General features: G+C 41.6%; 1 protein-coding gene across 1 annotated transcript in view; it reads left to right on the top strand.

Moving 5' to 3' along the window:
- The window catches only part of cdh23 (cadherin-related 23), a 154,787-nt gene that overhangs the window by 29,955 nt on the left and 110,288 nt on the right, over positions 1-14,544 (top strand). Inside the window, exons 4-6 of the mRNA XM_051415680.1 lie at positions 7,678-7,820; positions 8,127-8,174; positions 8,567-8,659. Of these exons, the coding sequence (XP_051271640.1) occupies positions 7,678-7,820; positions 8,127-8,174; positions 8,567-8,659 (284 nt within the window). The remainder of the gene's footprint in view (positions 1-7,677; positions 7,821-8,126; positions 8,175-8,566; positions 8,660-14,544) is intronic.

The following is a 14,544-nucleotide window of genomic DNA, read 5'->3' as shown; positions in this document are numbered from 1 at the left end:
GTCCTCCTCAGTTCACTTTCCACTGAATGAAATAGCTCTCATTGTATGCAGGGCAAATGAATGATTCATATCTGGACAGCAGAGTCAACTTCAAATATACTCTGATAACCAAATGTACTGATGGATTCCATCTAGTGCAAAGCTAACATTTATTCTGCAATATTTGCATAAGTGCCTAATGGCACTACTTAGGTGAATTGTTTTACTTTGCCTTTCGCATATACCTTTACTCGAGGTATTCATAGTATATTTTCTCATGGCATACATCATTGTATATTATTGTAGAAATCCCTTGACGCCTCCGTTGTACAAGCTTAGGAGAACAGAACACAGACTGCAATCTTCGCTCTGTTCGTTTTTTTCTTAAACCTCAGTGAGTGATTTTAAGCTTCAGATACATAAACCGTTTGTTTCCAACACTTTGCTTTTTAAGTCATTCCATGAACCATAGTTTAGTCTCTATTGGAAACAGCAATGCACATACATTGCATACTGTCTATACCAACTATACTCACACTCACAGAAGATTTGCTTGTCCCTTTGGTTTCCTCCAAGAGACTTTAAGTTTACATTTACACCAGATGACCTTCAGGAATGTATATGCCCATGTGATTACATCTAATTGTTTGTGTCTATGTCTGCCCACTTGTATCACTGTGTTTCACACCTTATGAATGTGTGAATGTTATGTTTCTGTATGTACAGTCTATTCACTTAAAAGCTGTACACACACACACACACACACACACACACACACACAGACACAGACACACACACATTTAGGTTTTATGTGTGGTCTGGGAGGTGTGTATTTCTCTCAGGAATGGCTAAAGGAAAGGCAGAGGGTGTTCTCCTCCCATCCGTGACAGATTTAGTCATAAATCTGTTGGATTAATACACAGCCTCCCAAGGACTCTTGTGGTGTGTGTTGTTGAAACACAGGAGTCACTTAAAGCCAGACTCCCGGTACTATTTGTCTTCGGCTCTCTTCCCCATCACGGTTATTGATATCACAAACACACGCGCAAACACGCACGCCCACAAACGCATGCAAACACACACACACACACACACACACACACACACACACACACACACACACACACACACACACACACACACACACACAAAGGAGAGAAGGCAAGTGAAAAATGAGGAGTAAATGAGAGGAAAATTAGATAAAATTTGGTAAATGTCTCGTTTCAAAGGAGCTATTAAAATGTAAGGATTTTTGTGTGATAAATTAGCTTTTTCCAATGGACAAATCTAACCTCCTTTAAAGACCTCTAGTTGTAATTCATTCAGTTATTTAATATGTAAATTGTACTCATCTGCAGCAGTTATATCAATTTGAGAAATTGTTGCATTTGTTTATTCGTAGCACAAAGGCTTGCAAACATAATCAGTGAGCTTTTTCTTTCTTTCAATCTTTTTTTTTTATTGCTACCTGTCTAATTGACCTCCCTGGGGAAAAGACTTTACTGTCACTCTCTATGGCTGTCTTCATCCTACAGGGAAATAAACTATCTGCATGCATCCTCTTTTCTGCTATTAAAGATGCCCCCTGAACACATATGCCTCTCTTTGTATGGAAATAGAGGTCCAAGCACTCAGTTTCTGTCCATCGCACTATTGTCATTCCAGGTAGATCTGCTTAGTTTATTACCACATCCAACTGGCTTCCCAGAAGGAGCCTGACTCTCTAGACATTAACGCAGCACACAGCACCACAGGCAGAGAAAGCGGCGATGAGTTAATTTCAGCTCATTTCCATTTTATTTCTAAAGAAAAGAGTTTAATTCATTGTGTGTCTGACTGTAGGTGAGGGTGCAAGTTAATGTATGTGCCCCTGAGAGGTCTCTCAAAAGGAAGAGCCTGAAACAGTGACTTAAATCCCCTGATGGAATCGGACTCATAAATTACCCTCATGGTGCCAATATGAGACAGATTGACTGAAATAGCTGGGGTTATACTCTGGTATGGCTGACTGCAGAGGATATTGGCTTAGAGGTGCATTCTGCCTGATCAACACAAATATGCAGCATATAGTTCCACTCTTCAGTCATTACCAGCCATAAAGTTCACATCCCCCTGTGTCTTAACAGTCGCTAGTTAAATGCAGTCCTTATATTTTGGTGTTTTCTCTAATGACCCCAGTTAATATTCCTCTTTCTCATTTTAACAAAAGCAAAGTGGTATTTCTGCATGAGTGTGCCTCATTCACTACCAGCTTATGACTGTATAGATCTTTTTAGTGCAGGGAGTCAAAGAGATGCCAACACACACTCACTTTCTGTAATAGTGGCGTGCAAGATACAGACCAATTTTGTTATAATGGCACACAGTCAATTAGCAGGACATGTTTTTTTTGCTCCTTCTTTTGCCCTCTCCCTGTTATCCTAGACCTGATGGATCTGATGCTGAAAAGTGTACAACATTGTAGCTTAGAGTCACAGTCTCATAATCACAACTTATCTATGTGACAGATGTGAAGGCTTTCAATTACTGTTTCTCTCCACAGAGTATACTGTTGATTTTCTCTTCATGTGGTAATCCATCGAGTGACAAATGCTGCACTATATAGTAAGGAACAAAATACAGAAACTGTACCGAATGAGCTCATGCTGCCAGTTAGTTGAAGGCAGTATTTGCCTGTGTGAATTTTTGATGGGAGTGATTGATGTGAGGCAACGTGGCGTCAACTTGGTGTTGCTGATGTGTTTGAAGGCTCTCTTTGTCAGTGGATAGACAGTGTGGTAACATGAGTGGCATCAGACTGACTCATCAGCCTGCTCATTGTAGGACTTCAACCCTGAGGCTCACTCGCTCTGCCTCAAGACAATTCATCAAGTATTTATACAAAGCAGGTAAAGATCAAGAATGTCTCTGGCCTGTCCTCCACAGTCAGTCATCTCTCCACTTTGTCTTGAGGTGGTTTCATCTTTTCTGTTGTTTGCCGCTGCTTTGGTAGACAGCGTACTGAACATTACCCATATACCCATTAAGCCCCTGTGCCCCATAAAATTCAAAGCTATAATTCACAACATGCCTGAAATTGCTGTCCTGACAGTGCCTGTCCCACTGAATCAGTGCTCAGATGAACGAGACATCTAGAGATGTCACCAACATAATAAACAGGGCTTTGGCCTATAGCCCCTTTTCTTTCTCAAGCCTGAGGCCCCAGGGCAGGGCCGAGCCTAGTCTCCGTCTAACACGCCCGACTCCTATTGATCCAGCTGGGATTGATGTCCTCCAGCGGCTGATTTAAGGCCCCTGTTGGCCCCCTTGCCTTTCCTAAAAGGTTGGGCTGAGTAAAGCATGAGGCTGCTGCTGTGTATAGGTTAGCAAGTCTTCCTACTTTTCGTCTTCTACTCCTCCTCAGTTTCAGTCTTGTGCCTCTACTGGCTTTTATTTTGTATGTTTTATGGCAGTGAGTTTTTCAGTCCTGCCACAGTGAAGCAACGATGCTTTGTCTTATTGCAGAAATCCTTCTGTAACTTTAGAAGATGTTTGGTATTAGAGTCTATTTGTTACTTTCTTGAGCATATCTTACCTCCTCTGCATGTTCCTTTTCTTCCTTTTTTTGTTTACTTTCCTCTCATTCTTGTATGTGTGTATTTTACTTTGCACGTTTCTCACTTTTGGCTCACCCATTCTCTGCGCTCCACCTCTAAAAATGTAAACCTAAACCCTTCCAATATTTCAACTTTTCCCTTAAACAGCTTTAAAGTTATGCCGTATAGATAAAAAGCACATCTGTATTCTATATGTGCATCTTTCAGTGAAATATTTAAAATCACATTTATTAGAGCTGCAAATACATTAGCTGAAAGTTTAGTGATTTATTCTTTCACATGCATTTAGTTATTTTTGAAATATTTGCTTGGCACAACTTGAGTCTGGAGTTTTAAGAGCCTAAAAAAACTCTGCATGGATTGTGGAAGCTTTTTTTTAAACTTTTGTATAAACCCACAGGCGGACACACATATGTCTAAATCTACCAGGTTGGTATGACTGACAAGTGTTCTGGTTTTGCCCCCTGATGGTTTGTTGCATTTAGCTCTGCTTTGGTTGTTCTGGTTTGACCTCACTGTCTGAATGCAGAAGTGATATTGGGGGTTCAGTATTTGAGTTGTAGAGAGAGTAAGAGGTTCAGGGGACAATGGGAGAGAAAGGTGAGGTAGAGAGATGATTCCTCCAGCCCATCGCTCTTGTCATGAGAGCAGTGTTGCAGAGTAGAGGAGAAGGGGAGGGGCAATGTTAATGTGCACTGTATCATTCATAACAGTAATACTGGCATCACTTGCTGCTAAATAGCATCATTTGTCAGGGAAAGGGCCCGGTGCCACAGTGTTACAGATAAGCACTAGAAGGATACCTACACTACACTACACTACACTACACACACACACCTATACACACAAACACACACACACGCACCCCTACACACACACACGCACACACACACACTATACTTTATATAATACTTGTGAGAAATGTTTGTGATTACAGCAATGCTCTAAACAAACCTTGACCCTCAGCACTGTGTGTCCCTACCTTTATTCTTATACAAAATCTTTCCTGAACCGTTAATCCAAATCCTAAATCTAAAACTAAAATTTACCTCAACCAAACCTAATCCTCAAACCTTATCATTTAAATCCCAGAAACGGGCAACAAAATGTTTTTCATCTTTCAGATCATTCATTGAGGACACTGACATTGTCATTTATACAAACAGTCAACAAAAGCAAATCAAACATGCACAAATGTGAAAACATACAGTTTTGTTTGGAACAAAAATGTTTTTATTTATTTTTTTATTGATTATTTTTATCATGATCAAATGTCATGATGCTGTTGACTCAAACTCCTTAGTCTGATAGTCAACAAAACAGAGATATTGTCGCTACTAACCCAATTGTCAGTTTTTCCACGTCTCCATTTCTTAGTTTTGTACCGAATGAGCTCATGCTGTGCCAATGTATGCTACTAAGGGGAAGCTTATAAACTGATGAATACAGTGAAACTATGTGAGAAAATGGAGACAAATTAGAGCAAAATCATACATATAATTCAATATCAAATCATTATCTAATCATACAGATTCAGTAGATAATGGACATGTTCTAGCCTCCAGTTCTGCACATGTGCCAGCTCTCTATACTTTCTCTTAAGTGAGTAAAGAATCTAACCCGTATGCCTAATGGTTTGGAGCTAGTTCGCCTCTTTTTTCCAGAGTAGGAGTTAATCTTCCACAAGACTGGGACTCTCATACATAGTCTTAGTCTCAGATGATTTGTTATCATTCATTTTTTATCCTTCACTTGAGTGTATGTCTACCCACATGGAGCAGCCAATTCCTCCACAGACGAGAGGGCTGGAAGGAGGAGAGAAAAAAAATCAGTTATTATTGATGACTATGAGGTAAAATGCTTAATTTGCACCGTCTTCAACCAAATTATAACTCATATTGAAAGCAGCTGAATTTGCATAAATCTCATTAGACGCAATGAGAGGGGTTCATAAATCGTTATATTAATTAGTCATTTTTGCCACCCTTTCATAGGAAAATGGGGTGTATTAATAAAACGAGAGGGGTGTGTGATTGTGAAGCCTAATTGGTCGTTGTGTTAAGCATTTTGGTGCGCAAGTGACAGACTTGATTTAGTTTGGCTTCACCTCTATTGTCTGACCGAGTACCTGCAGGGAGGGAGAGAGGATGTGTGTGCGTGTGTGTGTGTGTGTATGCGCTCATTGCATGTGTGTATGATCTGTATTTACTCTCCCATGGTGGAGCTGAAGCTAATCTCAGCATGCACTGAGGGAGGTCAGCATCGCATGGCAAACGTACAGACAAACATTTGGAGAAGTACATCTTTGGACCTCGGTGAAGAAAGACTTGTTACTGAGTTGTGGGTTCATTGTGAGAATAATGGAACAAGGGAGAATGAGAGTATGACAGAGTTGTGTTGCTGTTGGGCCAAGTGAAGCAATGTAGTTGTAAGTGTGTTTCGAGCCCACCTCTTCAGGACTACAGTTCAGCACCATGGACAGTGTCTTATCCCTACTCTGGGTCCATGTTTTCTCCTTGTTTTTTGAAAATCAATGAAAGTGCAAGAATATCTGGTTCTGGCGATTCCCCAACCACGGCTCAGGGTTTATGGATGAATACAGTAGGTCAATGGAATGTACTCAGTACTATATATATGTCTTAGAGTCCTGCATTGGTCCAGTTTTGCAAACCTGTGGAGCTCATAACCAGAACTAACCCATTACCCACAATTATGTGCAAGTCAAATCCAGATCCGACATGACCCGTGTATATAAGACCCACGACCCATGACCTGTGCGCTACACACATATTTTTACTTACGCAATTATAAGTGTAACCTATATAAGCATGAATTGAAATCATAGTTAATCGTTTGCCTGAATCAATCACCAACTGTTGCTACTCTATTACGCTGCTGCTGCGTCCACACCGCCAGTGGGGCACCAATGTCAGTTAAGCCCTTTGCCAGTTCGCGAAATCCATCTCCAGCGTACAAACTTTACAGTTGACTGAGTGTTCATGTCCTACTGTTTAGGTGGTTTGTGTTCTTGGAATAGTTTCTGTTAAGTGCTCCTGCTGCAGCTGTATGTTTCCTCAAAGTGGATGTGCAAGCTTGTGGCTTTCCCAATAAAAAAAGAATCGTGGCGGCTGATTAGGCTTGATAATATGTAACTGATTTAAATGTTAAAAATAGCCTGCTCATTTTCATTTCAGATTTTTTAGATAAAACACATTTTTGTGTTCACCTGCTGCCCAGCCGCATTTAATAAATTTTTAACCATGCCCGTAAATGTATATAAATATATTTTTTACTCGTTAAACAATGTATTGGTGGATTACCTGGCACAGGTGCAGGACTCTGGTTTATCTACATTTGAGCTGTGTGTATGTAAGTTGTGTGTGTGAATGTTTGTGTTCTGTGAATGTAAAGAGAATATTATACATATTCATAACCACTGAGGCACCATTGTGTGTGTGTGTGTGTGTGTGTGTGTGTGTGTGTGACTGATATCGGCATACCCTCCTTAGCCCATTACGATAACCTGCCCATGCAGTTTTACCCTGGACAGTAATGAGCCTTGTCCCTCTGGGTCGAGGGGTCCTGATGCTGTTCTCCATGCCCCTCCTATCCTCATCATTGCCCTCCTTGATACATCTGTCCAGCATGGTGGATTAGCTGGTCTGATGGCGCTCCTCCTCTGGGTGTCTGTCTGAGTTCTGGTGTGTGTGATAAATGAAGACTGTGAACCACTGCAACCACAATTAAAAAAACTTCTACCTTTACAGATGCTTGTGTGTGTGTGTGTGTGTGTGTGTGTGTGTGTGTGTGTGTGTGTGTGTGTGTGTGTGTGTGTGTGTGTGTGTGTGTGTGTGTGTAGGGTTGTGTGTGTGGTTGTGTTGTTATGCCATCTTTGTCCTTGGCAAAATGCAGCTTACTGTATCCACACAACTTTAGTTCTTTTTGGAGGAGCAAGTTGTTTGTATCATTATCATCATACCATATACGATAGATCTTTTTTTGTGTGTATTTAGGGGGTCATTTTAATTTAATCAAAAATCTTGTTAGACACCCTTGCCTTTGACCCTGTGGGACCTCTGACCTTTGACTCTCTGTCTTGCAGGTTCTTCAGTGGCCCAGTTAAAGGCAGTTGATCCTGAGGGGGAACCCCTCATATACGGGGTTTCCGGAGAAGAAGCCATGAGGTATTTTTCTGTGAACAAAGACACTGGTGTGGTCTGGCTTCGACAGCAGCTCGATCGTGAGGTATGAACACCAAACACACACAAACTGTGTAACTGCTGCACACACTCTTACACATTATCAAAGCAAATGCACTATACACAAGAAAAGACACTCAGGACAATTTTTTTAAGTACTTTATTGGAATTTAAATTATCAAATGATGAAAGAGCAGTGAAAAGTGCAATTCTCTTCAGCGGGGAGGAATGAAAAAGAAAGGGTTTGAGTTCAGAGTGGCATTTATGTGTCTTGTTATGCTTTTCTGCACTGCTCTTTTACACTGCATGTCCATGCAAAGTTTATGCTGATGTCTGTCTCTGTCTCCACCAGACCAAGTCAGAGATGCAGGTCGAATTCTACGTGAGTGACATTCAGGAGGTAAGAGGCAGATTTGCGCTGTGATCACAGTTATGACACCTCCCGTCACATGTTGACACCTGCATATAGCCTGACCACATGTCACATAGACCCCTTCTCTCTCAATCCGTCTCTCTTTCAGTCTCTCGCCTTCATTCTCACCCTTATTTCTCCCTTTCTCACATGTAATCATTCTGACACCTGTCTCACTCAACGCAGTTTAGTTGCTGAAACATACTGACGTTCAACCTACTCTCCCCCGCGGGTAATCTATCACACACTTGTCCTGTTTTCTTTCACTCTGAATCTTGACTTGGTGGGGCTAATACACATTTTCGTTGACTACAGTTTTCTGGCAAGTAACGTGTGTAGGAGGCTTTGGAACAGTTTTACCAAGGTGTTTCCTCCCTCAGGTGGTCAAAGACACAGTAAACATCCAGATTGGAGATGTGAACGACAATGCACCAATCTTCCATGGGCAGCCTTACACCGTCCATATCCCAGAGGTAAGGCTGACAAAAAGTAATTATCTTATTGCATCCAAGGTCACTCAGAGGTGAATCAGAGGTTGTGATGAACTTTTATCAAATGGGCCCAAGCTCTTCCTGTCGAACAAAAATATATGTAGGACAATTGACGCTGATTTATTTGTTCTTCCAAAGACTCCAAACTGCTTTGGCTAACAAGGGTTTTCTTTTGGAATTTAGGAAAAGGTCAGAAAACATATATAAATTCACAGCTATGACTATTGTAACAGTAGTAACTGCATGGTGGCTACATTCAGCTTATGGTGATCATCAACAATTTATAGTGCTTTTCGGTCTGCTGGCCTGGAAATAGCTGTGTTTTGCTACCTGTGATCTTCCCAAGATTTGAGGAGTTGTCTTCTAGCTCATGTTTAGAGAGTGTGTACAGCCTCCTTTATAGGGAAGAAAAAACACTCACTGCAGTGGAGACCTCAATCTCTTTTCTCCTCTCTATGTTTCTCTCACTCCTCTGTCCTCTCTCTGAATCTGCTACCTCCCTCCTCAGCTCTCACTTCTCTCCATCTTTCTCTCTCCTTTCCTTTTCCTCTTTGCCCTCTCCCTCATCTAATCCTTGATAGAAGTAATTGCCAGAGTGGAGTGGAGGACTTCAAACAGGGGCTGAAATCCACACACGCAAACACACACACACATCCACATGTCTTGTTGTGTTGATATTGAGCGCATACCTCTTTCTGAGTCTTCACCAAATCTTCAAAGCCACTGGCTTTTTCTCTCCCCAATCCATAAAGTCAGGCAAATAAATGGGAGAAAGAAGGACTGTTTAGACGAGGCTGTTTAGACCACCCACCAGGGAAGGTTCTCTCAGGCCAATGCAACCATTGCTCAGTTGTGTGGGACTCACTTATAGTCCACATTCAGACTTTCCAAGCTCTGCAAACAATAGGCTTCAGTTTAGCCTCCGGAAAGCCATTAAATAGAGCTGTGTTTGACCCTCAGTCGCTCACATATTGTTTGCTCCCTTGCATCACTCAGTGAATTACTGCTTATGTCAGTCCTGCCCCCCAAGTTCTTACAAAATTTAAGCTTTTTATTTGAGGCAATGGGATGTGGTAATAGATCAGATTCCTTAAAACACTGAACACAGCTTAGTCTAATTCACTGGTATCTTGTTTACACTGAAAAAAGCCTGTAACATAACTTAATCAAAATAAAATATGCAAATATGCAAATATAATCATTTTTATCACAAATAATAATAAATAAAATATATATAATACATTTGTTTGTGTGCCTTGCTTGATAAATGAGATGCTGCCAACTCATTCATATTTTAGGACTGTGTTACAATAACAAATGCAGTCCACAGCTCTATCTGAGAGCTCTTCATTAAAGCTTTCCACCTCTTCCATCTGGAAGTGGGAGTTTTGGGAACTGTGTTCTGTCAGGAGTCAGTTTCTTCCTCACTGTACCCTGTTTTGCCTTCATCTGCCCTTTTCTCCACCTTATCTTGTTTTCCTACAACTTTTGTTCCCTGCATTTTTATGGCCTCATTACCTCAGTGACTTTAACTGACCTCCAGCGGGCGAAGCAAACATGCTGCAACATCACTCCATCATACTGTCACTCACTGGGCATGCAAGAGCAACTGGGGGTTAAAGTACCATCAGCACTACTAGAGTGCTACTGAACTTTAGTACACTGAGAAAAAATTTAGAGAGGGTGATGGATGTGAAGGACGACAGAGAGGAGTGATGACAGAAAGACAAAGGAGTCAAATAATGAGATTTATCGTAGGCAAAGTGGCACAGAATATGGAACAGATTGACAGAAAGAAAAAGACAACAACGCAAAGTGCTTCAGGGTTGTTGAGAAAGAAGAATAGTTAGGGGAGGAGGTATATTGAGGTGGGCCTGATGCAGCTCAGCGGTGAGCAGATGAAGCAATGTGAGTGGCAAGGTGAGCAGTGCAGTAGGGAGTGCGGGGGAGAGTGTGTGTGTAAATGTCGTTTTAATTTGTAGAGCCATAAAGAGGGTGAAGGGGAGCAGGTGGGCTGCTAGCATTCCCTCTGTCACTGCTAATGAGCTGGCCAGATTTACAGCATCCACACACTCAAGCAGCCAGCAGCAGAGACTGGATACAAGGAGTGACGACTATCACCAGAAATAATGTTGTGATAGAACAGCAGATGGGCCAGAACCCAAATCCATTATTGGATGAGATGATGGAGTGAGCCCACAACATACTGAGAAGTGTTTTTCACATTCCCTAAGCGCGACAGGTAGTCATCTATATAGTAAGCCACTCAAAATGTTTTGCCAAGTGTGCATCTGTGGAGCACAGAGCTGCCGTCTGAGCAACTGTGGGACCATCTATGTCTTAAAGAGCAACCCTCCCCAAAAGCACTCACACACACCTCTCCCCAGCTGCCTGACCCTCACACTCCCCCACTGGGAGTCGGTCTCTCTGTCAGTGTCACTGTGATAATATCAAATGCCAACACTAAAAACTTCTAACTGTTCCCAGTGTGTACTCCTGTGGTTTCCATAAGCCTGTCCCTGACCAAAAACACAGTCTTCTCTTGTTCTTTTAGTCTTCTTCTTCTCTTTTCTGTCTCAAATGCATGTCTATTTTTTATTTCTTTGGTTGAGCCCCCCCACTTACAACATTTCATAATTTAAATACAATTTCTTTTTCATCCTTGTGACAATCCTCACATTCATCCCTACCCACAGTAGATGTGCAGTGCAGTGGAATCCTGCCTCTGCAGTAATGGTGCACCCAAGTTTCTATAGCCGACTTCAGACGAGCAGAGTAATGCGGCACATAGATGGATTAAAAGTATTGGCAAACAAGCAGACAAGCAAGAGGCTCCAGGTGATATATATCCAAACTTTATCTGTTTACTGTCTCTCAGGTATGTCAGGCAGGTGAGCAAATCCCTCCTCAGCCTCTATTTTCTATCAGCCATATCTCAATGTCCCTCTCTAACCTACGGTAAGCTCTGATGAACTACGGCGATGTTATAGAATCCGGCTGCCCAAGGTGGAAACCCCTCAGGTGAAAGTCAGACATCTGAAGAAGGAAAAACCCTTTAGTCTGGCTTCTGTATTTAATTTTAAAATTATTTTTTAACAGAAGTATAGTAACAGGAATCCTCATCAGAACCTGACGTTATTTGTTCCTAAAACAATTATACCTAACCTGTGTTCAATAAAATGCCCAGAAGACAAGTCTGGCTCTTAGCCGCAGTTTTATTATATTTTTGATTAATACGTGATATTATTAGTTGAATTATTGTGTGTTTGGGAAGCAGGTCCACTGCTCAAAGGAATTCAAACCACCATCATTTTTGGCTGCTACTTCCTCCAAACAATTTTGAGTTGAATAGCATGACAGCATTTCACACATGAAACACACAAATACACACACACAAATGCACTCATATTTTAGATAATATTGGCAGAGGGTGTTTGAGAGCTCCTATTACGCCTGTGAATGAGCTGTTTAGTGCTTGATGTGGGCTCTGGCAGCAAAACAGAGGCACCTGTTATTTGATGTGCCCTCTGTCGCTGTCAGGTAAAACATAGATGAATCTGTTATATTCCTTTCTTCTTTGCCTTTGTTCACTTCTGAAAGCTGAAATTCAATCCCTAATCTTTTATCGCCTTCTGCCCCGTACCTCAGCAGGTTACAGCATCCAAAGGTAATTTGTTTACCAGGTTACAAACAAATCTTTCAGCTCTACAGCCGCAGCTACAGTATGTGGATGACTAATGTCTTTGCAGTTGCAAGGTTCTTTGGGAACTTAAAAGAAACTAGTCTTATTTGTAGTGGAATATATTTATTTAAAAATCACAGTCAGGATATTTGACTTCTAACTTCATATATTATGTATATGTCATATACATTAAATACACAAAAGCCAACAAACACACACCTTGTTCATGAAACACAACACACACATTCACTGCTTCCTAGAAGTTGGATTTAGCCCATAATGATTTCAGTATCATCGCTCCTGGTCTCTCATGTAGTGTAATTGAATCTAGTGGTTACTGAGCTGAGTGGTGGCTGGTTGACAGGCACAGGCCTCAAAGAGAATTCTGCCTGACACTAAGACCCTGAGCCCCGTAGGGAGGGATGGAGGGATTTAGGGAGAAAGAGAGAAAAAAATGGATAAAGTGAGAAGGTTAAATGGGAAGCAGTCAATATTTTACTCACCTCAGGCACCATTTATAACTTTCCACTACATAGAAATGGTGCTTAGGACCTTAAGAATTCTTCTTCCTGAGTAACCCAAGTTGTGGTTACTCAAAAAAATATCCTTATTCTGCTGTTCATCTGCATCATATCCTTTATACTGAATAATGAATCAATTCTGAATACAGTATAGAGGGTGTTGAAACAGTAAACTATTGGTAGTTCTGTTTATTTTTTAGATCTTTCTCCATCTGCCCATATGATTATATCTGTCAGCACTGATTAGACCATGGCATATGATCATCCTCTACAAACTAATATAACTCCTCCTCCTACACAACGCAAATACAGTACATATGGCCAGTTTATCTACAGGCCCAGGATGTTTCACCAGCTGTTTGTTTACATATTTCATGCAAAAAGAGTCCCCTAATTTCACTTTCTACATTTCACTGATGGGGTTTGTTTAGGTGTGTGAGGGGGGTGTAATTTTCCATCTGCAGATCCCCTCTATGTGTGGATAGCACACCCTTAAAGTAGGGAGTGCAGTCATTCACTTCCATGAATGATAATTCATTTGTAGACTTCAGTAAGCCTTTCAGGGCAAATGGTCGCTTAAGTGAGTTGTCAGAGAGGATGTCGTGCCTGTAGAACAATTTTTCTGTGCATCCTTTCCAGTCCAGGGGTTAACGCAACAAATACTGCCTGGGCATCAAATACGCTGCCACTCGTGAAGGTAAATCACCTCCTCTTTCTCTTTATCTTTCTGTCATTTACTTTATCCCGCTGAGCATGAAGAGCACCTTGATTTGCGTGCTATGCAGCGATGGGCGCAGATTTGTCTGTCAGAAAAAGGGAAGGCTCGTTTTTGTGAGTGACCATTGAAAAGTGTATTTCTGAGAGAGAGAGAGACGGGGGGAGAGACAGAAAGACAGAATAAGGAAAGTAAGGTGGGAGCACACAAGGAAAGTCTGAGTGAGAGGGGCAAGATTGAAGGGGGAGAGAGAACGGCTTGCACTCCCAAAAGCCATTAAAGTTTGATTCACCCACTCCTCACTCTTTGAATAAATCAACCTGTCGTTCCCTCTCTCCCTTTCTTTCAAGTGTGTGGGTCCCACCCCTGCATCCCCACCCCACCCTGCCTTTGGCACCCTTCTTCCCTGTAACACTCACTTGGCAGAATTGTGAAATTCGACAAGGTTTTGCTAACATGGAAGACAGTTGTGCATCTTGTCAGTCCCTCAATATTTTGCAGCTGCTTGTGTGTTTGTGTTTAAAAAGAGAGAAAGAAGGGGCGTGCTAGCTCTCCTGGCTTTTTGCAGTGTGTATGATGCCCATGGTTATGGGAACAATATTCGGCTACGAGCCGTGGCTTCGAGCTCACCAGGACTCCACTTGGCATTATGCAAATTCCTCAACAATTCTTTCCCTCTGTTGTCTTCTGTGTCTCAATATGCATCGCCCTCCCCATTCATTTTTTCCCCCTCACTGTTCCTCCGACCGTGGCTAGATTTTCCTTAATAGAGCTTTATAACCTTTCCAATTTGCTCAAATCTGTTTTGGCTGTCACTTCCACAATTGAGGTGGTAGGGAGAGAAGCCTTAAAGAAAATGATGCATTATAGAGCAGTATTAAAGAAAGGTGAAAAACACCTACCTAGAGTTTCCCCTATTTCTTGTTGGTATTTATCTATGTGCAGCCTA

Source organism: Dicentrarchus labrax, unplaced genomic scaffold (genome assembly GCF_905237075.1).
Source record: "Dicentrarchus labrax unplaced genomic scaffold, dlabrax2021, whole genome shotgun sequence".
Taxonomy (NCBI): Eukaryota; Metazoa; Chordata; class Actinopteri; family Moronidae; genus Dicentrarchus; species Dicentrarchus labrax.
The sequence above is the reverse complement of the archived record's forward strand: the minus strand, read 5'-3'. Positions and strand labels throughout refer to the sequence as shown.